This window comes from Entelurus aequoreus, linkage group LG13, assembly GCF_033978785.1.
Source record: "Entelurus aequoreus isolate RoL-2023_Sb linkage group LG13, RoL_Eaeq_v1.1, whole genome shotgun sequence".
NCBI classification, from domain to species: Eukaryota; Metazoa; Chordata; class Actinopteri; order Syngnathiformes; family Syngnathidae; genus Entelurus; species Entelurus aequoreus.
In genome coordinates, this window is record NC_084743.1 from 51,780,487 (window position 1) to 51,808,254 (window position 27,768).

The following is a 27,768-nucleotide window of genomic DNA, read 5'->3' on the forward strand; positions in this document are numbered from 1 at the left end:
ACACTTTGATCATTTGGATGCTTTTTGTGCTTCAAAACTTTACAACATGAAACAATGTGTTCATTATTGTATTTATTTTGTTTACTTGGACACACCATCAAAGCCACATTAGCGCAATTCATTTGAATGACTCATTATGTCCTCTTCGTGTACAAAGTGCCCAGGGGATAATGCGATGTAATGTCACGTATCGTAACGTAATGTGATGTCATGTAAAGAGCCTTCCAGGCGCCTGCAGTGATAGTGAGACAGTTGGAGGCGACGTGCAGCCTCCTGCCGCCTATGATGGGTCTGCTTTCAAGGCCCAGCAGGACCCGAATGCACCACCAGTGCAGGTGAAAAAGTGTCCTCTCCCCCCCCCCCCCCCCCGTACTTCTTCTTATACGCTGTGTAAAGGGTCCGTGTATGGTCAGTGTATCTTTTGGTATTTCAATATTCCTTTCATAAATAAAAATGAAAAAAACAAAAACAAAAAAAACAAACACCGTTTTTATTTCGTTTTAAAATACAAAAAAAAAACATTAAATAAAGCGGTTTTTTTTACGTAGATCCCCAGTAAACAAAAAACGTGAAAAAATGACCAAAACGAATGTTTTTTGCTTAGTCTGAGACCGGAAGTATTTATTGTCAAAGTAAAAGCAGAGATACTACAGTACGGCCGTGTGTCTGGGTAAAATGTGTTTGGAGTCCTACACAAAAAATATTTTAGACATAGCACAATGAGGTCTGACGTTTACAGATATCTATATGCACACATCATACGGAAGTGTAGGCAAAAGGGGATGTGATCGCGCATCATAGCACAGATTCTAAAATCACTACTTCCGTTTCCGGTGTCTGAAAATGAAAACAAATAAATGTTGGTCTGCTTTCCAGTTTCAGCTTCTGTTGAAATGTGTGTAGATATTTCTGTAGAAGTCTTGGAATTTGTGCCACGACTAAAGTATTTTCTTTACATGTTAGCCAGCATCACAGGCACACGGTACCGTAGTAATTACACCCGCTTTTTAAACACAATCAGGATTCCTCAAATGACGCCCCATTCATAACAACATAAGACTGCCATGGACAATATTGAAAAAAGGGATTTAATTACACAAGATGGTCTTCTGCTCTTCTTGGACTTTTACAAAACGCTTGACTTCCTGGAACATGACTTTTTTTTCTAGTGCTGGAACACACTGGATTTGGTATTCAGTTTCGGGAAATAGTTAGAAGACTTTATGATCATATAGTTGTGTCTTACTAGTCTCAGGCACAACCTTTTCCTAAAAAATAAAGAACAAATTCTAACTGCCATTGAAAACATTAAATAATTATTTAATGCAGTGCCAAAGCACATTTTTGCGTTTAATAAATCCGGAGGCACGCCACCAGCAGAAATCATTAAAAAACGAAACTCAGTTGACAGTAAAAAGTTCTTGTCACAATTGTTGGATATGACTTTAAACCTTAACCAACCATGCATCAATATAGCTCTTGTCTCAAAGTAGGTGTACTGTCACGACCTGTCACATCACGCCGTGACTTATTTTGAGTTTTTTGCTGTTTTCCTGTGTGTAGTGTTTTAGTTCTTGTCTTGCGCTCCTATTTTGGTGGCTTTTTCTCTTTTTTTGGTATTTTCCTGTAGAAGTTTCATGTTTTCCTTTGAGCGATATTTCCCACATCTACTTTGTTTTAGCAATCAGGAATATTTCAGTTGTTTTTATCCTTCTTTGTGGGGACATTGTTGATTATCATGTCATGTTCGGATGTACATTGTGGACGCCGTCTTTGCTCCACAGTAAGGCTTTGCTGCCGTCCAGCATTCTGTTTTTGTTTACTTTGTAGCCAGATCAGTTTTAGTTTCGTTCTGCAAAGCCTTCCCTAAGCTTCAATGCCTTTTCTTGGGGGCACTCACCTTTTGTTTATTTTTGGTTTAAGCATTAGACACCTTTTTACCTGCACGCTGCCTCCCGCTGTTTCCAATATCTACAAAGCAATTAGCTACCGGCTGCCACCTACTGATATGGAAGAGTATTACACGGTTACTCTGCCCAGCTCTAAATAGCATCGAGACTCAACAACAACACATACTTTGCAGACTATAATTACTGGTTTGCAAAAAATATTTTTAACCCAAATAGGTGAAATTAGATCATCTCCCACGGCACAGTGGTTGAAAAACACAGCTCTAATGTATCAGAAGTTTGCCTGGTCCTTTCAAAAATCTGAATTGTTTCCTATCCATGAATGTGTGAATACATATATTTGCAATGTCCCTGTAAAGTCTGAGGTGAAATATTTAGGTATTAACCTATCAAAAAAACAAAAAACTCATTAACTCCCAGAAAACAAACATAGAAAATAAAATTAAAGAATGACAAACTGAGCTAAATTAATGCGAGCAACAAAGAGATTTGTCAATACTTCAATAATTCTCGTTTCATACCTATTAGGAATAATAAAAAAAAAAAACAGCGCAATTTTAATTTCATTTATAAAAATAAGACTCATTATAAGAAAAGGGCAACATGGTGACAGAATATAAAGATGAATGATGATTGTTTAAATCAGTGGTTCTCAAACTTTTGCCACCAAGTACCACCTCAGAAAGAACTTTGCTCACCAAGTACCACCATAATGACCAACATTAAAATATAATAGCGGTGTAGGCCTACATATTCATTGAAAACTATGCAGAGGTTTTATTTAGCAAGTGTATTTAATATTTTTATGCCGCTGTAACATTACACATAATTTGAACAGTAACCCTGTGTTCGAATATAGGAAAATAAAACACTTTACTTTAATCAAGTGATTCTTTGGCAAACCAATAGATAGAGCCATTGAGAATCACTGATTTAAATGGTACCCTGAAATTAAACGGGTGGAAGTCCATCCATCCATCCATCTATTTTCTACCGCTTGTCCCTTTCGGAAGTCATGGATTAAAAATTGTGATTCCTTCTGGTACTGCATCCCCCCCCACCCCCCCAAAAAAATAGTTGATAAATTAGAAGGATTAAGGTTTCATGATATGCGACTTTCAGATGTTGATGCTTCCTGTAAAATTAACCGACTTTCACAAACAGATGTATCTTTTTGGAAGATGAAATACACACATAACTTGCCACCTCATCCCATTCCAAGATGAGAGAACAGATTTATTTGACACACAATCAAATGGCTAATTATGATGGTTGCATGCAGAAAATTATTTGGTGGGTTGTAGATATTTTGGATGGACAGACCCAACTTGCATGATTATGAGCAACACATTTCACTTTCATCCACCACTTTCTGAATTGAAACAATCACACAAAGCTTTGCCAAAACAAATCTTTATTCTGCATAAAAATAGTTTGCCGCTTTTCTTCCATAAAGGCATTCATGTGTTATGAATTTATGAATCAGATGATTGGCAAGACTAAATGGTCCCTCATGTGAGAATGTGAGTGTGAATGTTGTCTGTCTATCTGTGTTGGCCCTGCGATGAGGTGGCGACTTGTCCAGGGTGTACCCCGCCTTCCGCCCGATTGCAGCTGGGTTAGGCTCCAGCACCACCCGCGACCCGAAAGGATGGATGGATGGAACTAATCTTACACAACATTTCATTGATGCACTAACTTTTTTATTTTATCATGTCTTACAGTACATTTTAATCCAGGTAAACAAAACAATAATGGCATTTTTACTAAATTTGATGATGACACCATTTTAAAAATACAAGCATTATATTTCGTTGTTCCATTACCAGCCAAAGTGAAATAAACTCACTTTAAAACCACAAACAATATTTATAAATTTTTTTTGGTTAAGTAAATACATCCAAGTATTGACAAATCTTTTTGTTGCCATAAATTTAGCTTAGTTTGGCATTTTTTAATTTTATTTTCTATGTTTGTTTTCTGAGAGTTTTGAATTTTTTGATAGGTTAATACCTAAATACTGCACCTCAGACTTTAAGCGACATTGCAAATATTTGTATTCACACATTCATGGATAGGAAACAATTCACATTGTTTAAGGTTTAGGCAAAGTCCTGGTACGAAATCTGTACCAAGATGTGCGATCAAATCTCTTTTTGCCTCCTCTTAGTATCACATGTGCATATACAAACGTAGATATATGCAGACATCAGACCTCCTTGTGTAGGGCTCCAAAGACATTTTAGCCAGACACACGGACACGGGTACTGTAGTATGCCCACTTTTTTTTTTTTTAAATAAAGACTTCCGGTGTCAGACTAAGAAAAACCATCCATTTTGGTCTGGTTTTCCGTTTTTGTTTACTGGGGATCTTCATTTTTCTTTTCAAAACCAAAAAAGGAAAATGCTTTGTTTTTCAATTTCATTTTGTGTATTTTAAAGCAAAATAAAAAAAAAAAAACTGTTGTTTTTTCATTTTGATTAATGAAAAAAAAAATTAAATACCAAAACATACACGGACCATGGACCTTTTGTCTGTACACAATTAATTTTTTATGCACAGCTCAGATGTACAATGTTTGTAGATTTTATCAGAGTTTTCACTGTCACTAAGGAAAGGGTGTATGTTGCATTTATTTTATTTTATTTTTTTGCAGAAACTTTGTGAGACCAATAACTCGGCCAGCCTCTGGTTCATCAAAATCAACGGCTTCTGTGAATGTTTCGCCATTGATGGCACCAGAGGTACTGAAACAACAACTGGGTTTTTCTAGATAACTAGACACCTGCGTGTGATAGAGTGTTGACTCTGTAGTTAAAATTAGGTTGGCAGCCCTTTATAGCTGTCGTCCATATTCCTAGTGGAGTGTGTGCCGGAGCATGAGAAAGGAATATGTGAATGACTGCTGACCCATCTATCATGCGGTTAAAATGGAGGGGCGGACAAGCAGGGGACACGCCAGAAGGCGAGAGAGCTCCATTCCCCGGCAATGACCCCCTGCAAGCCGCCCCCCCAAAGTCCTTTTAGGTGTGTGTGCTGTAGCAGTGGGGTAGTGATGGCAGGGTCCCATGCACACCTTCCAAAGCCTCCCTAGCCCAGGCTGGAGGCGACCAGAAAATACGGGTGAGAGGCCACCCACGGTGGTCTAGAACCACCCAAGTTCCCCTGGCAGCCTCACAATCTGGCCAACCTAACCCCTTAAAGACAGTCCCCCCAGAGTCTACCCCATACCAAAGCCACTACTGGCAACGGGGCCCCAGACACCGGCCCCAAACCCCTGCATGCCGCACATCAGTCAGGCAATCCGAAGCACCCGGGCAACACAGAACCCTAAGGACGATATACAACTGTACCTTACCTGCTGAACTACATATATTTGGTAGTGGAACGAAGTATCTGGGCTTTATTGATGACTTCTATTTATGGTCATGCACACGCCTATCTCAGCGCCAACATTCTCAGGATTCATTGAACTAACTCAGATCAGTTGAACTGAAAACTCGGGGGTTCCAATCTCGGGGTAAGTTAACTCGGATTTCAAAGTTTGTTGAGTCTGTTTTCTGGAACTGTAGTGCTTGGTCACGTTGAGTGTGTGACGTTGTTGTTGTTGTTGCTGACAGCCGTGTTGACAATCTATTTCCTGACGTACCTTCACTGGAACCACAACCTATCCACGGCCATCTACCACACAATCAACAGCCTCTGCTACTTCTCGGCTATCCTGGCAGCGCTCATCGCCGACTCCTGGGTCGGGAAATACAAGTAAGTACTCGCCTTTCACCACAAAAAAGTCCAAGTACCTAAATATGAGTAAGGAGTGTTCTGTCCCTACAGGACCATCATTTATCTGTCCTTCGTCTACCTAATCGGTTTTGCAGTCATGATGTTGGCCGCCACTCCCCCGTTGGGAAGCGGCAGTGTACACATGTAAGTTATTAATGACAGTCAGCGTTAGACTAATTAGCCTTCTCAGGCAGTGATGTGGACTTGATTGTGTCTTCTAGAGCCTTGTCCATTGTGGGTTTGATCCTCATCGCCTTCGGAGCCGGTAGTGTCAGATCCTGTGTGACTGCCTTCGGAGGAGACCAGTTCCGAGATGGGCAAGTAAGTCACTACATTATAGTCTGACATCATGTAGCCTTTTTCTCATACCAGTTTAAAAAGAAAAGTGGCACCCATCACTTCTTTTGGTATCCCAATAGAAATACATGTTTGTTGTTTGCAGGCAAGTAAGGAACATAATTTCTTCTCCAACTTATTCATTTGGGTTAACGCAGGAAGTCTCTTGGCCAGAATCACCACTCCCTATCTCAAAGGTCAGGTCCTCACCCTCGGACATTAGCGTGCATGATGAACAAGTACTGATGATGTCTCCTCACCTGCAGAAAACGTGGAGTGCTATGGCAGCGAATGCTACGCTCTGTCCTTTGGCGTCCCTGGCGCTGTCATGGCGGTGGGTTTAAGTGAGTGCCTTCCTGATTAACTTAGCTTAACTGCAAGCTCAAAATGGTTACAGAATACACATAGAAAATGCAAGAAAGTTAATAGCATATCTGTGCATAGCAATAGTAAAACCGTTTGTGTTGTTATTTTCGTGCAGTTGTGTTCATTGCAGGCAGCAGACTCTACAGGAAGAACCTTCCTCAGGGGAACATCTTGCTGGAAGTCTGCAACTGCGTCGGCGTGAGCTTACCAAACACTTCTTCAGTGGTTATCATCAAAAATTCTACTGGTTTTTCTTTTACTTCCAGTTTGCAATCATGAATCGCAGGAGGAGGTCCAAGTATGAGTCCAGCAGGAAACACTGGCTGGACTGGGCTAAGGACAAGCACTCGGTACCAGTTTTTAATGTGACGTTGGACCCAGCTAGCTAGGAGGATATTTCCTGTAAGTGGTTTTGTGTATTGCGTCAACAGAAGCGTCTGATCATGGAGATCAAAATGGTTTTGAGGGTTTTGGTGCTCTTCATCCCTCTGCCAATGTTCTGGGCTTTGTTCGAGCAACAGGTACCAGAACCTGACCCACTAAAACCGCTGCAGATTGAATGGTGCCAGAGCTAACAGTGCATTGTTTAATTTCAAGGGTTCCCGCTGGACGCTGCAGGCCGCCAGGATGAACATGGTCTTTGTGAGTTGGACGTCAAAAATTTGAACATATCCTTTATTGATGTAACTTTTACGATATGATTAAATCATTTGCTCGTCACCTCGATTTGTCGCTCTGTAAACTTCCTGGTACATTCATCCACTTCCATTTCAAACGTTAATTGGAGGATTTTTGTGTGTGTCAGGGATCGTATGCCTTTTCCATCCAACCTGATCAAATGCTGGTGAGTACCAGCACATTGACTCACTTATGCCTCCTTTGGAGGAAAGTGGTACACTGGTACTACATGACAAGCTACTGGCTTAATCAGGCAAAATCTATTTTAAACTCTTGAAGATAGGCCCCAGTAGCTCATTGCTGGCGTCAGTGTTTTATTTCCTGCTAAAGCACAATTTTTCAGTTTATCTTCATGTATATTGAAAATACAATTATGAATTTTCTGTTTCCCTAGATGCTGAATGCAGGGCTTCCTCTCATCGTTGTGCCCTTATTTAACAAAGTCATCTATCCATTGGTTGGCCACTGGATTAAAATCACGTCAGTTCTTATTGTCTAGATCCTACTCAGACCCTCCAGGATTTTGCAGTGCTGCGATGGCACAAATTCAACCCAATCCCTGCGAATTAAACATTTCCCCAAAAATTTGGGCCAATCCTAGTAATTTTCGCCAATCAAAGATTTTGCATGGTCCTGTAAAGCAGTGGTCCCCAACCTTTTTTGCACCACAGACCGGTTTATTGTAGGCAAATAATTTTCAGGGACCGGATTTCCACTTGTGCCAGATAAATACAGCAAAAATAAGTGCATGAAAAATACAACCCACTATAACGCTGAATTAGTGGGATACTGGTGCTCGTTTCTTTGCAATGAGATGCAGATGGAAATCAGACTTTGGCTAAAATCTGTCACAATTATTATTTTATATGTTCATTAATGTGCATTATGTCATATCACAAAGTTAGAACATATATAACAAATGGCAACTTCCTCTGAGGAGTTTTATTGGGTTTAGGGTTAACCCTATAAACAAGCTTATTGGTGTGTCTAGTGGGACAGGTGAAAGTTAAGCTGGAGAAAATGCAGTTTATAAATCATTTTATGTTTCTTTGCGGCCCGGTAGCAAATGCGTCACGGACCGGTACCGGTCCCCAGACCGGTGGTTGGGGACCACTGCCTAGAAGGACACAGAAACGATAAGGCAGACGACATGTATTTTCTTACCCCGCTTCCGTATGACTGAGCAGAACAACGCCTCCCTTAACCACGGACTCACTAACATGGGATTAGCCCCACGTGGTAAAATGGAGATACAATTCCCAAGATTAATGTTGATTAAATCAAATATAAAGTATATTTATAAAGTACAAGTCCACACATTGCCGTGTGGCACAGTTACAAAAAACGCCTAAAACACTGATAAGAAATTGGTAAAATCACAAGCTGATGCAATGTTAATAAAAAGAAAATAAGCTTCAAAATGTTGCAAGTTTTGCACAACTTTTTTAAAAAGTTGTAGGGGAAATCAGGCATTTTCGGCCACAACAATGTTAAAAGCCGCTCGCGAAATATTAGAGGGACAGCTTGTCTGTCCATAATTTGGCAACACATTTATGTTTTGTCACTACAGATGTAAATTAATCTGTCTTATTTACGGTGAGCAAATCAAATTGTTCATCAATGTACTTTGTCCTGAATAAATAAAATTTACGTACATGACACGCTTTGTTGACTGGCGGCCGTGTGTTCTTTGTTTTTTCAGGCCGCTCAGGAAAATGACAACCGGCATGGCTTTTGCGGCACTCGCCTTTTGTGCTGCCGCTCTGGTGGAGGTCAGCGTTGTGGTATGCATATTTTCGTATACTCTATGCAGGGGTGTTTGGAAGCAGGGGTTCTAACTTTGATACATTTTGTACATAAAAGATGCAGAAAGCAATCTACAACCTACAAGCTGTGCTCTCTTAGCAAGAAATTATAATGATCGATCTTTCCTCAGAGGAAAAGGGACAAGGTGTTTTACGGTGCGTTCAAATACAGCTGAAAAGAGTAGGACAGACACAACGAATGCCAGAAGTGACACATAATTTTAATAGATTTTGTTACACACTTTTCATTTAAATAAATCTCCAAGTGATACAGAACAAACTAATATTTACAGTACAACAGTAAAAGTTCAGCTATTAAAACAGATAAAACACTCAGACTAAAACACTTCAGTGAAGCATAAGAATCACAATACATACAAAATAGTGGTATCTATTTATTTTAGTTATGTTTAAAAAACCTTTTGATCACATTTCACAATACCGCGATAATAATGATAACCTTGATAATTTGGTCACAATAACAGTGATAAAAAATTATCATATCGTTACATCCCTACTGTATTGTTACAAGCATCATTACAATATGTCTTCTACACCTGGAAGAAAGACAAAACATATGGTCACATTTCACCTTTGCAACGGTAGACAACAAGACATGTTGTAAACATTGTGGCTCAATTTTGTCCGGTAAAAAATACAACCGACTTGAAGCACCATCTGCAGGCTGTAGTACACTATAGGCGAGCTTGTCCGCCAGTTTATTAGGCAAGATACTTGTACAGTGCACTACAATCGCTTTCTTCGGCACACTGTTTAGCTATTAATTGCACAACTTGACAACATACAAAGGAAGACAGGTATGTGAGATACATATAGATTCTATATAGCAGTGGTGGGTGGGGGGTTATGTTTTTATTATTTTTATTTATTTTGTATTTATTTTTTTGTCATAAAGAAATACAATCACGTGTGCTTACGGACTGTATCCCTGCAGACTGTATTGATTTATATTGATATATAATGTATACATTGTGTTTTTTATGTTGATTTTATTTTAAAAAAATAAGTTTTTTTTTTTAAATTTCTTGTGTGGCCGTGGATTGATTGGTAACGGGCCGCGGATTGTATTTTTCGGTGGTTGGGGACCACTGCTATATAGTATAACACTGCTTGCTGTATTTAAACAGGACAGTGGCCAAGACGCCAATTGTGCACACTCAGTGTAGTTATACACAATATAGAATAAAACTGGTTTATTTCTTCACATGACCATTTTAGTCACCTATTATTCAACATTTGAAAAACATACTTAATTTCAGCTAAAATAGTTACTAGGGATGTATATCGTTAAGATTTTATCGATACGATGCCCTTATCGATATTCGTTATCGATACCGGTATTTTTCCTTACTCTTACCGGTACAATATGTAACTGATGTAAATAAAGATGTGGAAAAAAATGAATTTTTTAAACCATTTTTTTTTAGCACAAGAGGTTGTACACCTCCGCAACATGATAAAACATCTCACAGCAGGGAAGTCTTTTATCAACATCAGCTTTTTAAGTCTTAAACAAGTCAACTATGTTTGCTAATGCAGTTGTTATGTCATCATCTTGTAAAGAGCACACAGATCCATCACTGTTTATATTCATTACAATTACATCTGGAAATATAATTTATGGACTCCTGTACAGAGCACAGACCTTTTAAACGATATGTTGTATCAAATATTTCATATAAATCAATACAATCAATTAGTATGTTATGTGGGTGTGCATTTTGTAACGTGTGTGTGTGTATCTACACAGGGTGTGTGTGACGCGTCTAGTGCAGTAGAAGTAGAGAGATGTCTGTAGATAGTGCATGTTGCTTTCTGCTTGCTACTCTCTGCTTACAGCTACCGCCGCCAGCTAGCCCCCTTCGGGGGGTGAAAAGAGGAGCAGAGTGTGTAAGTCTCCTCCTGCTGGTACAAAGCCTCTCCACCACCAAGACTCCTTCAGTGCCTCCTCGTGGCCACACACGGATAAGGGTCTTTGCAGACCCCGAACTAAACTGAAGGGGATCTCGGAGCAGCAGTGGGCCCCAGAGACGTGGCGTATAGGCCCACCTTTGTGTGGAACACGCCCTGACGCCCGTCAACCCTACCCCAACTTATGGTAGCTGACCCACAAGGCCCCATTGCCTTGTGGGTCAGCTTATTTAGGCAAAGGCTAAGGGAGCACACCCTGACAGAAAAGCAATGTGCTGAAGGCACCCCACAGCCATGTGGGTAAAACCGGGAGGCAGTATGGCTACGGGAGTAAACCCCAAATGAAAAATCTGTGCTCTGGGGACACACACATGGGCAGGTTTCCAGCAGACCGGATCTCTGGCAGTCCCCTGCAACTGCACTCACCTGAAGGTCGTCTCGAGTTTTTCTCGTGCCACTGGAATATGGTTGGTGTGGCCAAGATTGTGGGGGAAGGAACCATCCCTCACACAAATACACTCTTTGCGCAGGTTTCAGCTTCTTCCGAAAAGTCCTATGGCGACAGGATAAAGCGACGGGGGCAGGTCAAGGATGTGACTGGGAGCTCCTAGCTTGAATCCTACACAGAGGCGGCATGGGTGTGATGGTCGTTGTGAAGATTGGGATCAGGAACATGATCTTCCTTCGGCAGCTGCCCATGTGACTGAGCAGCCCTATTTAGGGTCCGCACTGCTCACCCCAAATTGGGGAAGGGTCTGGAAAAGGTGACCCAAAAATTGTCTGTTCCTCACACCTGGGTGGCAAACCGCAGCCACCAAGGCATCCCCTACTGCGGTCGAAAACATAACAAAGGAAAGCATATGACTATACACCTGGCTACCTGGAATGTCCGCACCCTCCTCGACACGTAGGATGGAACGGACAGACCTCATAGATGGACGGCGCTCATTGCACATGAGCTCAAGAGATACAATGTCGACATCGCAGCACTCAGCAAAACTCGGTTGTCGGGTGAAGACTCCCAGACAGAAGTCGGTGAAGGCTACACCTTCTTCTGGAAGGGTCTCCCAGAAGGCGAACGTAGGCTCCATGGAGTTGGCTTTGCTGTAAAAAGCAAATTACTCAATAACATCCCAGAGTCCCCCCAAGGCATCAGTGAGCGGCTCATGACCTGGCGTATCCCCCTGGTGAAAGGCCGGTTTGCTACGCTACTCAGTGCGTATGCCCCTACCCTGGATGCTGATAGCAACATCAAAGATGCCTTCTACGAGTCTCTTGCGGCTGCCCTATCCAGAGTCCCTAAGTCCGATAAGCTTGTCCTCATGGGTGACTTCAATGCCCGAGTTGGCACAGATGCCCAGCTCTGGACTAAAATAATCGGGCCTCATAGATCTGGGAAAATAAACAACAACGGCATTCGACTCCTCTCTCTGTGCTCTGAGCACCAACTTCTCATCACTAACACAATTTTTCAGTTAAAAAAGAAATACATAACATCTTGGATGCACCCACGGTCCAAACATTGGCACCTGCTGGACTATATAATTACACAGCAACAAGATCGACAAGACGTCTGCATAACCAGGGCCTTACGTGGGGCTGAATGCTGGACTGACCACCGGCTGATCAGATCCAAGCTGAGGATGAAAATCCGACCCCCGCACAAGAAACAGCAGCCAAGAAAGCGACTGAACTGCAGGGCCCTGGATTCTCCAGAGTGTACATCTCACTACCGCAGCAAGCTAGCTACGGGGCTTTCCACCTTGGAGGATTACGGTACCACCTGTGACATGGACAGTGAGTGGGCAAAACTGAGGTCAACATTACATCAAGCTGCCTCTGAAACCATCGGCTTTACTCAGAAGCACCATCAAGACTGGTTCGACAACAGCTCGGTAGAAATACAGGAGCTGCTGGACGCCAAGCGCAAAGCCCATGCTGCCCTGATCTCCAACCCTCACTCTCCATCACTCCTCCACCATTATAAAACAACCAGAGCTGAGACACAGAAACAACTGCGGTTCATGGAAAATGAGTGGTGGCTCAAAAAAGCCCAGGAGATCCAGGGATATGCAGATGCTAATAATACCTACGCATTCTACGCTGCTGCAAAATCCATCTATGGCCCACAAAAGCGAAGCATCGCTCCAGTAAGATCCGCAGACGGACACGTGTTATTCAAGGATAAACAAAAAATTCTTGAGCGTTGGGCTGAGCACTTCGACTCACTGCTCAATAAAATAAACCCCTCTGATCCATCAGTGCTCAATGCACTCCCAGATCTCCCGCCTTCTCCCTTCCTTGATGATCCCCCCATGTTCAGTGAGGTCCTTACTGCAATCAGGAGCCTCAAAAACAACAAGAGCCCTGGCCCTGACGGAATTCCGGCTGAGATACTGAAGAAGGGAGGCTATCTACTGAAGCGGAAGCTGTTTCACTTAATACTAGCCATCTGGCACAGGGAGGCCCTGCCTCAAGAATGGAAAGACAGCAACATTGTCACCATCTACAAGAAGAAAGGAGATAAATCATCTTGTGGAAACAGTCGTGGCATCTCCCTTCTCTCAGTGGCCGGCAAGGTACTTGCGAAAATTATGCTTTCTCGCCTTTCATTTTTAACAGAGGGCATCCTCCCAGAGACACAGTGTGGCTTCAGAAAGAACCAAAGTACACTAGACATGATCTTCGCTGCCCGTCAAATCCAGGAGAAATGCAGGGAACAAAACAAGGACCTCTACATTACCTTTATTGACCTCACCAAGGCCTTTGACACAGTTGACCGTGATTTGCTCTGGAGCATCCACAAGAAGTTTGGTGTCCCCCCCAAGTTTCTCAGCATCCTAAAACAGTTTCACGATGGTATGCAGGCCTGTGTACTTGTAGGCAGTGAACAGTCCCCCTCTTTCCCAGTGAAAGTAGGGTTGAAACAGGGGTGTGTACTGGCCCCAACGATCTTCAATATTTTCCTGGCAGCAGCCACACTCCTATTCCGCCAGTCCATCACAAAGGATAGTGGTGTCTCCATCGAGTTTTGCCTGGATGGGAGCCTATTCAACATCCGGCGCCTACAGGCAAAGACGAAGATGTCAGGCACCAACATCCAGGAGCTGCAATATGCAGACGACTGCGCACTCCTCGCCCACACTCCTGATGCCATGCAGCATGCACTAGACACCATGTCATCAGTCTACCGCTCACTAGGTCTGGTGATCAACATCCAGAAAACAGAGGTTCTCATCCAGGAGAGGTCCCCATCCCCTACACCCCCTGTCTTTACCATCAGCGGCACGCCCCTCAAACTCGTTGAGCAGTTTTGCTACCTCGGCAGTACTCTGACCCCAACATGCCAGATCGATGATGACATCCAGGCTCGTATCAACTCAGCCTCCTCTGCCTTTGGAAGACTGCGCTCCCGGGTGTTTGAAAACAACCACCTTCGAACCTCAACGAAAGTGTCTGTCTACAGAGCGGTGTGTGTTTCAACTCTGCTGTATGGGTCAGAAGCCTGGACAATATGCCGCACACATCCGCTGCCTTGATGCATTTAACATCAGATGTCTCCAACGCATTCTTGGCATCACATGGCAGGATCGAGTTCCTCATACGGACATCTTACAGCGCACTGAGTCCATAAGCATAGAGACCACCCTGGCACAGCGACAACTCCGGTGGGTTGGTCACACCATCCGGATGCCAGGACACCGATTGCCTCGTCAGATGCTTTATGGTCAGCTCCTTTCAGCCAGCAGAAAGCCCGGAGGACAAAAGCTGCGGTACAAAGACCAACTGAAGGGATATTGAAGAGGTGCAACATCAAACCCTACGAACTTGAGACAGCTGCAGCCAATCGATCGCTGTGGCGCTCGCTATGCCATGACGGGGTCATGTATCTGGAGGAGTGTCGGAACCAACACCGGAGGGATCAGCGGAGGCGAAGACACCACCATGCAGTTCCAAAACCATCCCAGCCCCCTGATCCAGGCCTGACATGTCCCCACTGTGGCAGGATGTGTGGTTCCAGGATCGGACTTCATAGTCATATGGAGTGGCATCGTCGTCAGCAACGATAGCCACCGACCAGAGCAACAAAATGGAAGCTACGTCATCTTCGACTACGATGGACCGCCTAAGCAAGCAAGCATTTTGTAACAATACAAATAGTTTTGTGTTTATGTTGCACACAGACGTATATGATAATATGAGTGACGGACCAGAGGTTGACAGCTAGCGACCTATGTATGTGTCTCTGTTGTGTGAACAATAAGAATAAAAATACTTGGTGATCAAGTGTAATGCTCAATAGTCCAGTTGTAGAGTCAAGAGACAGAACTAATTGAAACACATTTAAGCAAGGTGTCTTATTAATGCCACGTCGCAAATGTGCGGAGATGGAGTGACATCAGACGGGCTACGGACCTGTCAGAGGATTTTATCATGTGTCAGAGCACCTTCATGGGTTATTGTATTACTTCAATTTTTCACTCATTTGAGTGGTTATTTAGGCTGACCATACGTCCTCTTTTCCCCGGACATGTCCTCTTTTGCGGGGGTGTCCGGGGTGTCCGGGCGGGGTTTCTTAAATGCCTCAAATGTCCGGCATTTTGAGTTAGGCTTGCGTGTATTTTCAATGTACGCCCAAGGTTAAGTTAAGAAGGGGTTAAAAAAAAAAAACTGAAGGTGCGCACACGTACCAACATTCGTGAGGGAGGGACAGAGACACAGAGCGAGAGAGCTAGTGAGTGGAGAGAGACATGAGAATAAGAAATGCCGAAATGTAAATGCAACTTCACGGATGATTTGCGGGAAAAGTATTTGTGTTTTGGTCCTGGCCGTGACATATGGAAAGCAGAATACACTGTGTGCAAAGCAGCAACGTATGTATCTGGCAAATAAAGATCTACAAGCCCATATCGACACTACAAAGCACAAAACAGCTGTGCAGGGCGAGCGCTCGTCTGCTGTTTTTTGTTTAAATTTATTTAACTTGTTTTGAGGCATTATTTATGTTTACATTATATACAAGAGGTTATTTTGAATATTTCTACCTCTGCACTTTTTTTTTCCAAAACTGTGAATGTTACAGAATATAAGTGTGACTTATTTTGTTATTCTGTCAAGCAGTGTTGGCGTTAACACACTTTTTGTGTCTTTTTAACGCATTGAAATCAGAAAGGATGCAGATTATACATTTTGTTAAAAAAATTTTTTACCATTTGTGGCCCACAGCTAATGTTTTAAAGGCCCACGGCACATTCAAAAAATACTATTAAAATAAACAAAAACATAACAAAAGTGAAATAAAAAAGCTTAAAAGTGAAATGTAATTTAGAAGAAGTTGCAATGTTGACTAATAAAACAAAGCTGTTTTTTTTTTTTTTCCAATGGTCATTGCTCAAAACATAATATTGAATCAAAATCAATGTTATTATGAATTATTGACCTATCAGAGGTTCCGATTACTTCACATCAAATATTCCACTTTGAAAAATATTTTTGGTGGAAGATTTTGCATATTTTGGGTGTTTGCCATAAAAAACATAGTTTTGTTTGACAAAAAAGGGCAGAAAACAAACAAACAAAAAAAAAAAACATAAAAAAACTAAAACATTTTGAAATGAGGAATAGATCTGAAGTTGATGTAGACTCCAGAGATTTAAGAGTTAAATATAAAATGTATGTATGCCCTGGCACACCATTATCATCATTTCATGACCCAAGCAAAACACTTTTTACACTTTTATACTGAAATAAATACACCTACAACTTATTAAATAAAAACATAGAAAAAACTACCAGCAGCGGTAAAGTTTAGATCCATGAAGGAAAGAAGAAAGTGAATGAATGTTTATAACTGAATACATTTACATATGTATACATATTTGTTTTCTTTTGTATTATCTTTTTTAATGAATTAAGTAACGTTTATGACAACCTTTTTCCAAAACACAATATAGAATGTGAGATGTAACAGGATAATGCATACATTTGTCATTTGTTTTCAAAACGCTTACAAAAAAGTGGGACCCCAAAAATTTACTGTGGCACCCCATTTTTATGACTTGATGGGGTCCCTGGGACCCCATTTTGAAAATTCCTAGCGCCAACACTGCTGTCAACAGAGGAGAAAAAATGCTTTATTTAAAAAAAAATATTATTTATAAAGCAAGTTCGAGTATCATTGGCAAATTGTCACCTAGTCCCGGCCTTGGCGTGCTGCCCGCCTTGGCACGCATATATGTGTCCTCTTTTTGGGATTTCAGAATATGGTCAGCCTAGGTTATTATTAGCCTGCGGATTAATGGATTGTTATGAGGACGGTTGATGAAGCCTGTTAGCGGCGGTAGTGAGTTAAGCAGCGTTCACTTAAAACTGTAGAGCTCTTATTAGCGTGCAAGACTTTGAGGGACTCTTGAGGATGAATTGTGGTGTTGCAAGCTTTTGTGTGGTGTTGCTCCCTATTTGTAATTATTACAAGTTGATTTGTTATGTGTATGCAACGGCAGCTGAAGCGAATGTGACAGTGTGTCATAATTACCACGGTCAGCTGGATAAATAGCAGCACCGTTAGTCCAGAATCTTCGTGGTCCAGGAGGACCAACCCAATTAGGAACCGGTACTAAAAAATACCGGTACTCGGTTTACATCCCTAATAGCAACACACAATAGGGTTAGTGTGAAATGTACTTATTGAAATATTCAAAGAGTGCAGGTCTTGTTATGAATTTAGTTTTTGAGATGCTCTGCAATAATAAATGATTAATAAAGATGTGTTGTTACGCTATACTTTATTGTAGTTGACGAAATTTACTGTAATTTTAGTCAACTAAAAGGTTGAGGACTTTCGTCGACTAAAACTAAATTCACTTAGATGTCCAAAATATGACTAAAACTAAAATACATTTTTGTCAAAAGACTATGACTAAAACTAAATTTAAAAAATGCTGTCAAAACTAACAGTGGCGTTTAGGCCTGCACTCATTGAAGAGGCAACGTGGGTTCCCCCTCCAATGGGCTTGCCACTCATAAGAGATGCCAAAAGGGTCAGTGCATTGTAAGCATGGTAGTAACCGACGGCAGGGACTAATACAATCCTCGGCTGCATTACCTAGCTCTTGGCACGGAGCTTGTCACCTCTTTGGGGGGAAAGAGCCTGAGCTGGTGCGTGAGGTTGAGACGTTCCGGCTCGATACATTCCTTGATGCACAGCAAGGGATCTGGAACCAGTCCTCTCAAGAGAGGTTGGACTCTCCCCCGGTGTTGCAAGCAGTGCAGGCAACAAGGTGGAGTGGCAATCTTGTATGTTGCTGTTTAACCTAACCTAGTAGTTGTGAGGGTAATCTCCCTCCACCACTGGGAGGGGGGATGGGTCCCGACTGTTGTTTGCGCTCATGCATTTAGAGAGTACCCGCTCTTTTTGGATTCTTTAGACGGTGTTCTGGAGAGTGCTTCCTTGGGTAATACGTTTCGGGTGACGACTTCAAAGCTAACGTTGGCAATGATAGTGAGACCCGAAGAGGAGTGATTGGGAGAAAAGGCCCAACTTATCTGAACCCGAGCGGTACTTTGTTTTTGGACTTTTGTGTTCATCACAGATCCAATATTGGTGGACCATTCCCTGTATGACTGGTGTCAGCGCTTTGGCCACATTGCCAGCAGTAAGTCAAAACCGTTTCCATCGAGGGTTAGAGTTTGCCAGGGCTGCCTTTTGTTACTGATTCGGTCATAACTTTTATGGACATCATTTCTAGGCGCATTTAGGGAGTTGAAGAGATCCGGTTTGGTGGCTGCAGGATTAGGTCTCCGCTTTTGGCAGGTGATGTGGTCCTACTGGCTTCATCAGGCTGTGATCTTCAACTCTCGCTGTATAGGATCACAGCCGAGTGTGAACCGATAGGGATAAAAGTAAGCACCTTTAATTAAGTCCATGGGTCTTGCTCGGAAAAGGGTGGCGTGCCATTTGCGGGTCAGGGATCCGACTGGAGAAGTTCAAGTAACTTGGGGTTTTGTTCGCGGGGGGATAATGGGTTGTTACTCATTTACTCATTGATTTAGCAAAATGAGATACATGCACAGAATATGATTGATTCTTCAAAACCCTGCATCCACAATAAATAAGAAAAAACTAATCGCTCAGTGTTGAATTATCGGTAACTAAATGTTGCTATCCCATTGGGAGATTACACCAAGATGCTATACTAAGGGGACAACAGGTCAACGTGGGGGTGGTTTCATTATCACCACTGAACATCTAGACTGGGGAGAGAGCCCCGCAAGCACAACGGATCTGAGAGAGAAGATCATGAAGGAACTGTTTGGACTGTCAGCTGATTGTACCCCTGCTTGCCCAGTCCCTGTGTCTCATCTGGGTCTTCAACCCACGTCTGCAGATTGAGAGAAGAGAGCGCTTGCTGACAAGCTAAAAGCTTGAGCTCTCAACACGTTGTCCAGTACAAACTCCTCCAACTTTCATTTGCTCCTCTGCTCTCGCCACTTCACAGCTGTTTGCTGATGAATATTAGCATGTAACTGAGGGATGAAAGTAAGGGCTGTGCCTCGACCCTTGACCAATTGCAAAAGAGTAGGGGGCAGGGTTAGGTTTAGGCCTAACCCTAAACCTGAATGTGTGGGTGGGCTTCAAAACGCCGGCCAATGGATTATTTTAAGAAAAGAAACAACACACAACTGCCTGTCAAGCGGTGTCAAGCGAGGTGTTGTAGTGATTTTAAAGATGCAGACAAACAAGGTAGCAGTGTGCAGTAAAAAGGGGTGTTTATTATTAAGCATAAAAAACAAAAAACGAGAGCAGAAGGGAAGTGCTCTAAAAGGTCAGACTATGAAAGAAACAAAACAACTGTTGGAACGCAGCAAAAACACTTAACACTTACTTGGAAATGTGGAGCAGACGGCGTCAACAAAAAGTAGTGCGTAGTAGAGCTTAGCATCATAAAGGATCATCTATCATCACCCGTGAACAGAGAATAATGTCCCGACAAAACCATGGTGTCGCAAACTCAGCTTAAATAATGCTATTCACAAACAGAAAACAGGTGACTGACTCCACTGAGCTGACATTGACTGACTCCAGGACAAGAAGCGACGATGAGCCCGTTGGAGACGTTGATGGTGGCGTCGTGGAAAGACCCGCTGGAGACGATGATCGCGGCGTCGTGAAAAGACCCGCTGGAGACGATGATGGCGGCGGTGTCCTGCAAAGACCCACTGGAGACGATGATGGCGGCGGCGTCGTGGAAAGACCCGCTGTAGACGATGATGGTGGCGGCGTCGTGGAAAGACCCACTGGAGACGATGGCGGCGAGGGCCGAGCAGGAATTAGCAGCCTGGCTGGATGCAGCTGTGCCTCCCCAGTTGAACAGCTACCAGCCCTAGTCCCCCCCTCAGGAAGCAGATACCAGACGTTTTCCCTGGTTTGAGGGAGGAGCGACCGACCCTCGACCTGAGCTGGAGAAGAAGAACAGGGTGAGTGGGCTCTGGGAAGCTTGAGCACTGGCTAATAGCCCAAGCAGTGAATGAGGAGGCAAAGTGATCAATGGGATTCCCGTATTCCAGTCCCTTAGGAGAGGAGGCGTGCTGTGTTTGAGCCCCCTGTAGCAGAGGAGGCTGCGCGTTGTGACGGCTTGATGAAGGTGGCTTCCGCATTCGTAGACGACACGCAGGCTCGGCACTCGGCCAACAAGAGTCTATTGGGACCAGAAAGCCATCTGGCCCCCATATTAAAGTCTCTCGTACCGCGAAGCCTCTTCCTCCAGATTTGCCCAAAAAATCGAATTCCTTGTTTGCAAAATCACGTGGTTGGGACATTCTGTCAAGTGGTGTCAAGCGAGGCGTCGTGGAAGATGTCGGAGGTTGTAGTGATTTTAAAGATGCAGACGAACGAGGTAGCAGCGTGCAGTAAAAAGGTTATTTATTAATTGAACAGACAAATCAAAAAGCGAGAGCAGAAGTGAAGTGCTATGAACGGCCAGACTATGAAAGAAACAAAACAACATGCTGGAATGCAGCAAAAAAGCAAACGGCGTCCACAAAGTAGTGCATACTAGAGCTTAGCATCAAAAAGGATCGTCTATCGTCACTCGTGAACAGAGAATCATTTCCTGACAAAACCATGGGGTTGCAAGCTCAACTTAAATAGAGCTAATCACAAACAGAAAACAGGTGAGGGGGAAAGTGCTCAAAGGCAGGCATAAAGCAGTTACGAAAAAACACCATCGAAACAGGAAGTGCCACCAAAATAAGAGCGCAGGACAGGAACTAGCACTAAACACAGGAGAACACTAACAAACGCAACATAAGGCATGGCCTAGTGTAACTAGCCGTGACACTGCCCTTTGAAATGTTGTCCTCTGATGTTTATGTTGTAGAAAACGGTGGTGGATCCAGCACCAGTTGGGAAGTGTCTGCTTCAGGTCTTCAACTTGGCACCAGGGGTTGTTCGTCTCCACTTTCCTAAAGAAGACCCTTTTCCTGAGCCCATCCCGTACCTCCAGGTGGGAAAGAAACACCACTGAATAAAGACCATGATAAAGTATCTCTGTGTTGGTGTCAGGACCCTGCACATTACGTGACTCTCCAACTAGGGGCACCCAGCAACAACGTCTGCGTCGACGTCCGCTTGAGCGGTTTCTCTTCTGAGTGCGACGTCATGTTTGTCCAGCAGGAGGCGTACAGTCTCATCCTGCAGCCCTCGGCCAATGGAACACGATGCTCACTGGTGTGTGACGATACAAAAACACATAAAGCTTCCTTCAATAAATACCTTTGTGCTTCTTCAGGTGCAGGATCACATCAAGAAGAATGAGGAAGGTGCTCCTCTTCTCAGGTACATTTAGATACTTCCGTTGCGTTGTCTTTTATGCTAAGACAAGCTAGCGTTGTTGTGACACGTATGACCCTACAGGTTCCTCAACACGTTGTCGGAGGCGGTCAACGTCACGGTGGGAAACAAGATGTTTCATGTGTCCTCAGATTACAACGTCTCCGCCAATAAGACAGTAAAGAGGGGAAAGTGAGTGTGTGCGACATCACTTCCTGTTTTCTTTTTGACGCAGATTGTTTCTTTGCTAACAAAAAGTAGCTTTTTATTCAATGAATGAATCAATAAGAGATTGGACTGGAGTCCTTAGCTATCCCCGAATATTAATTCTTCATCTCAGCAAGACATTTTTGACTTTCGTATGCTTTCTACTTTGTGGGGACACTTTGAAGAAGACCCTTTTTTGTTACCATTGCACAAAGCATACTCTATAAGGGTCTGTTAGGAGGAGTTTGCTGCGGAAGAAGCCCCTTAATGGACACAAATGTGTTCTGGATGAAATATTGTGTCTTCTTGCAGGTACAACAAGGTGAGCTGTAGCCTCAGGTCCAAGACATTCTCTGACCTCGACTTGGGTCTTCTGGACTTTGGAGCCTCCTACACTATCATCTTAGTGGAGGTCAGGAAGTTCTCTGCTTGTGTGCCGTCCATCCTGACAGAGTCCTAACTCGGCCCTGTTTTCTTCCAGGACTCAGGTAGGATGGTGCCCCACAAGATGGTGGACGTGGAGCCCAACAATGTGCACGTCACCTGGCAGATCCCTCAGTACCTTCTCATGACACTGGGGGAGGTCATGTTTATCCCCACGGGTCTAGAATTTTCCTACTCACAGGTTAGTTTTCTGTTGCAGGTTAGAAGCAGGTGTTGTGTAGCTGAGCATGGATGTGATCTCCATGCAGGCTCCTGCCAGCATGAAGTCAGTGCTGCTGGCCGTGTGGCTAATGACCATCGCCTTCGGAGACGTCATTGTGTTGATGGTGGTGCATTGGGTGGATCTAGAGCAGGTGGGACTCAACATTTGCCATAATGAATGCTGGTAGTACTAACATACACCTTACGGTGATACTTAAACACGTCATCAGTGGTAAACTTGGGGTCATAGAGTGTTTCAGGTCTTAAATCAACAGACACACTCCCCTGGGCGACCCAACCAGCGGTAATCAGAACCCGACTTGTGTTCAAGTAGCGCACTACGAATCCCCCTACAAATCCACAGCCACCGGAAGGCCTTTTTTACGGCCTCGACTGCAGTCCTGCAACCAACTTCGATTAGTTTGCAGCCGTATTTCCAGCCACTGCTCCGGAATATTGCAGTGAGCTCAGAGTATTTGGCCCTCTTGCGCTCATTGGCTTTGCCAATCCGGTCCTCACAGGGGACAGTCAACTCCAGTAGCACTGGTTGACTCTGATGTTAACACCATGTCTGGGGGTAGTGAAGTAGTAGCAATGTTGGCCAGGTTAATTAGTTGTACAGTACTTGAGATCATGAATTGTTATGCACAAGAAAGAAAAATGTCCTCTTGCCTACCCGGGTGTAGGTATCATCTTTAAGCTCGGATCCTCTACCAGAACCCTGGCAACTTGAGGGTCCTGCGCAGGATCGTAATCTTTCCCAAAATTGTGTTCTTCTGGAAGGAGATGTCAGATGTTGTTCCTGGTATCTCCTGGAGTCATCCACCCAACTGGGGGTTTACTACCCCCAGTCCCCCATCACTACTAGCACTAGTGTTGCTTCACACCCCACATTTTAGCTAGCTCATCCTTCACTTCTTGGTATTTATCAAGCTTTTCCTTGTCCATTTTGCAGATGTTGCTATCGCTGGGGATTGCTACATTTATCACCACCTCTTCTGATATTAATCCACCAACACTTTGTCAGGCTGCTTAGCCACCACAATGTTGCAAGTCTGGATCCGGGGCTCCCACAGAATCTTGGCCTGATTGTTTTTAACTACCTTTGGTTATATCTGACCCCGCCTCTATTGATCTTGTATTGTTGTGCTGCCACAATTAGTGCCTCTGTGCTGTCTTTCAGTCCAGCCTTTTATCACTAGTATTTTTTCTCAATGTCAGCCATTTCTTCAATTTGTCAGCGGTACATGCCATGCACAGGCTTGTCTCTCCATGACAGCCTGTTTGATCCTGCTTCTTACTAGGCTTCTGTTGCCTGAGACATTTCAGGTCACCCTGTGAGTCATCTTTTTCATGTATTCCTGGATGACTGTTGTTTCCTCCTGTATATTGCCTGTGACACTCACTAGTCCTTCGTCCCCCTCTTTTTGATTTGTGTATAGCTGAAGGATGCTGGACTTAAAGTGGAATCCTCCATGCATTGTAAGAAGCTTTCTTGTCTTGATATCAATGGCTTGCATCTGTTTCAGTATCCAGGGCATAGGTGTTAATGGCCTTGATCTTTTTCTTGACATTTCAGCTGGCTTTTCAGGATCTGCTTTACCCTCTGTAGATATTTGGCTGAGGCTGAGCTCTGAGCAGCCTCCTCAGCATTATCATTGGCCTGTGGGATCCCGGGTATTTATATTTGACCTGTATGTCTCTTATGTTGCCCGTAGGTCGTTCAACCCCTTCAGTTGCGATCATCTTCCCTCGTCTAGATGTAATTCTCGATATCATTATAGATATAATTTGCCCACACTTATCTCGTCCCAATGCCATTGCGATGTTGTTTCTGTATAGTCTTCTCATGTGAATCAGGGAGTCGATGTCACACTTGTTCTAGGCGTACAGTTATTGTCATCCATGAAGAGGAGTCGGCTGATTGTTGTTCCACTTCTGAACCGATATGAAAACCACTCTTGGTTAGGATCTGACTGAAGGGGTTCAGGCCCATGTAGAACAGCAGTAGGGCAGAGCATCTCCTTGGAATATATACAGTCGTGGTCAAAAGTTTACATACACTTGTAAAGAACATAAAGTCATGGCTGTCTTGAGTTTCCAATCATTTCTACAACTGTTATTTTTTTGTGATAGAGTGATTGGGTCACAAAAACATTCATGAAGTTTTTTTTTTTAATGAATTTATTATGGGTCTAATACACTTGTAAAGAACATAAAGTCATGGCTGTCTTGAGTTTCCAATCATTTCTACAACTCTTATTTTTTTGTGATAGAGTGATTGGGTCACATACTTGTTAGTTACAAAAACATTCATGAAGTTTTTTTTTTTTATGAATTTATTATGGGTCTACTGAAAATGTGACCAAATCTGCTGGGTCAAAAGTATACATACAACAATGTAAATATTTTGTTACATGTCCCTTGGCAAGTTTCACTGCAATAGGGCGCTTTTGGTAGCCATCCACAAGCTTCTGGCAAGCTTCCGGTTTAATTTTTGAACCCTCCTCTTGACAAAATTGGTACAGTTCAGCTAAATTTGTTGGTTTTCTGACATGGACTTGTTTCTTCAGCATTGTCCGCATGTTCTCAATCGGGTTTAAGTCAAGACTTTGGGAAGGCCATTCTAAAACCACAGAACTTACCTCCAGAAGGTTTTATCTTTGTCCATGTGATGTCAGATGAAACAAACATTGAGCTGTTTGGCCACAATACCCAGCAATATGTTTAGAGGAGAACAGGTGAGGCCTTAAATCCCAGGAACATCATTCCTATCGTCAAGCATGGTGGTGATAGTATTATGCTCTGGGCCTGTTTTGCTGCCAATGGAACTGGTGCTTTACAGAGAGTAAATGGGACAATGAAAAAGGAAGATTACCTCCAAATTCTTCAGGACAACCTATCATCAGCCCGGAGGTTGGGTCTTGGGCGCAGTTGGGTGTTCCAACTGGACAATGACTCCAAACACACGTCAAAAGTGGTAAAGGAATGGCTAAAACAGGCTAGAATTAAGGTTTTAGAATGGCCTTCCCAAAGTCCTGACTTAAACGTGTGGACAATGCTGAAGAAACAAGTCCATGTCAGAAAACCAACACATTTAGGTGAACTGCACCAATTTTGTCAAGAGGAGTGGTGAAAAATTCAAACAGAAGCTTGTGGATGGCTACCAAAAGCGCCTTATTGCAGTGAAACTTGCCAAGGGACATGTAACCAAATATTAACATTACTGTATGTATACTTTTGACCCAGCAGATTTGGTCACATTTTCAGTAGACCCATAAGAAATTCATAAAATAATTAAACTTCATGAATGTTTTTTGTGACCAACAAGTATGTGCTCCAATCACTCTATCACAAAAAAATAAGAGTTGTAGAAATTATTGGAAACTCAAGACAGCCATGACATTATGTTCTTTACAAGTGTATGTAAACTTTTGACCACGACTGTATACAATAAAAGAGGGACAAGTGGTAGGAAATGGATGGATGGATAAGAATATGCCACCTTTGATGCTCACCTGTGCAATTTGCTTTGATTTGGCCTCCAGAGTTGTCTTCCACAGCCTCATCGAGTTCTTGATGAAGGATCTTAGCGTCCTGTTGATATTAAACAGTATCCATGTGGGTGGCTTTGAATCATAGGCTTTCTTAGATAGCTAGATAGATAGATAGTACTTTATTGATTCCTTCAGGAGAGTTCCCTCAGGAAAATTTTAATTCCAGCAGCAGTGTACAGAATTGAGATCGAATTTAAAAAGTAAAAAATAAATAATAAATAATGGTGGTATATGTTGTTGTTTTGCATCCCCCTTGTCAACTAGTGGCTGATGTTTGGCTCCCCTAGTGTTATTATCAATATGCTCATGTATTGATCCATGTCCCTACTCACTTTGGCTGCAACAGTGCCTAATAGGAGCTTCCATGTGGTGCTGAAGCAGGTTATAAGTCGCTAGTTTGATGGTACTGTTTACTTTTTGGGCTCTTTCATGATTAGGACTGTCGGACCTAGAGTTAGCAGCTGGTTCATTTGTGCTGCCAGTTGTTCATGGAGTGCAGTTAGCTTCTTACGGAAGGAAGGAAGTGTGAATCATGTCCAGCTCTCCATCTTGGACACTCTTGCTTGGATATCTGCCACTGTTATGACTACTGGGTCTTTTTCTGGGAGGTTGCTGTGCTCTGTTTGTAAGTCTGCCAGCCATTGGGCGTTGGTGTTGTGTGATTCCTCTTTCTCCCAGATACTCCTCCAATATTTCTCAGTCTCAGCCTTGGGTGGGTCTGTTCCAGTCTTGCTACTTTGCCACTGAGAGTCGACGTTAGCCCGGTTATTGCAGAACATCATGTTTATTCTCCTGGACTCTACTTCTCTTGTGTACCTCTTCAGGTGGATAGCTAAAGCCGTCAGTCTTTGCATGTCTCTGTTGCACTTTTAGCTTATTATTAACATTTTAAGATTGTCCTAACTTTTAGATTTAGGTTGAATGAGATTATTTTTCTGAAAAAACCCCAAAATAACCTGGCCTATTTTTAAGATTAAAGATTAAAGTACCAATGATTGTCACACACACACTAGATGTGGTGAAATTTGTCCTCTGCATTTGTCCCATCCCCTTGGGGAGCAGTGGGCAGCAGCGGCGCCGCGCCCGGGAATCCTGTTGGTGATTTAACCCCCAACTCCAACCCTTTGTTGCTGAGTGCCAAGCAGGGAGGTTATGGGTCCCATTTTTATAGTCTTTGGTATGACTCGGCTGGGATTTGAACTCCAGAAACAGCGCAAATGGGTGGATTTTTCCACAAATAATAAATGTTTTAAACAAAAATACTCTACACTTATTAAAACAGGGAAAAGTTGTATCGAAGGACGTACTGGAAAATATAATGTTGGGTTTAAGAGGATCCGCTCTACCAGTTCTATTCGATTCACTCTCTAAAATACGACACAATTAGTAATTTAATCTCATTCTTATTTCATATATATGCTGATTTCTATCTTTGGCAGTGGAAAGAATTTCTGCTGTTTGCTGGGTTGCTACTCAGTGTTGTCGTCGTCTTCTCCACCATGTCCTACTTCTACACATACGTGCAGCCTCAGCAGATGGACACGCTCTATCTGGAGGACAAGCGCGAGGACGATAACGTCCCGCAGAAGAACGAAGCAGGCGAGCCCACTAGAGTGTAGCGACAACCATGTAGGCCAGGGGTCCCCAAACTACTGCCATCATCCAAAATCTGGCCCGCGGGAAGTCCCAAGTTAAAAAAAAAAACGTTTTATTTATT

The 27,768-nt window shown here is 43.0% G+C and overlaps 1 protein-coding gene across 1 annotated transcript in view; it reads left to right on the forward strand.

Moving 5' to 3' along the window:
• Positions 1–27,768, forward strand: part of LOC133663028 (solute carrier family 15 member 2-like) — a 27,976-nt gene extending 208 nt beyond the window's left edge. Inside the window, exons 2-23 of the mRNA XM_062067208.1 lie at positions 219–335; positions 4,568–4,655; positions 5,532–5,673; positions 5,746–5,838; positions 5,916–6,015; positions 6,137–6,227; positions 6,297–6,374; positions 6,512–6,594; positions 6,663–6,746; positions 6,828–6,917; positions 6,994–7,038; positions 7,202–7,240; positions 7,469–7,554; positions 8,777–8,858; positions 21,191–21,316; positions 21,376–21,540; positions 21,602–21,648; positions 21,727–21,834; positions 22,162–22,261; positions 22,331–22,474; positions 22,542–22,646; positions 27,491–27,768. Of these exons, the coding sequence (XP_061923192.1) occupies positions 219–335; positions 4,568–4,655; positions 5,532–5,673; positions 5,746–5,838; positions 5,916–6,015; positions 6,137–6,227; positions 6,297–6,374; positions 6,512–6,594; positions 6,663–6,746; positions 6,828–6,917; positions 6,994–7,038; positions 7,202–7,240; positions 7,469–7,554; positions 8,777–8,858; positions 21,191–21,316; positions 21,376–21,540; positions 21,602–21,648; positions 21,727–21,834; positions 22,162–22,261; positions 22,331–22,474; positions 22,542–22,646; positions 27,491–27,670 (2,193 nt within the window). The 3' untranslated portion in view covers positions 27,671–27,768. The remainder of the gene's footprint in view (positions 1–218; positions 336–4,567; positions 4,656–5,531; positions 5,674–5,745; positions 5,839–5,915; positions 6,016–6,136; positions 6,228–6,296; positions 6,375–6,511; positions 6,595–6,662; positions 6,747–6,827; positions 6,918–6,993; positions 7,039–7,201; positions 7,241–7,468; positions 7,555–8,776; positions 8,859–21,190; positions 21,317–21,375; positions 21,541–21,601; positions 21,649–21,726; positions 21,835–22,161; positions 22,262–22,330; positions 22,475–22,541; positions 22,647–27,490) is intronic.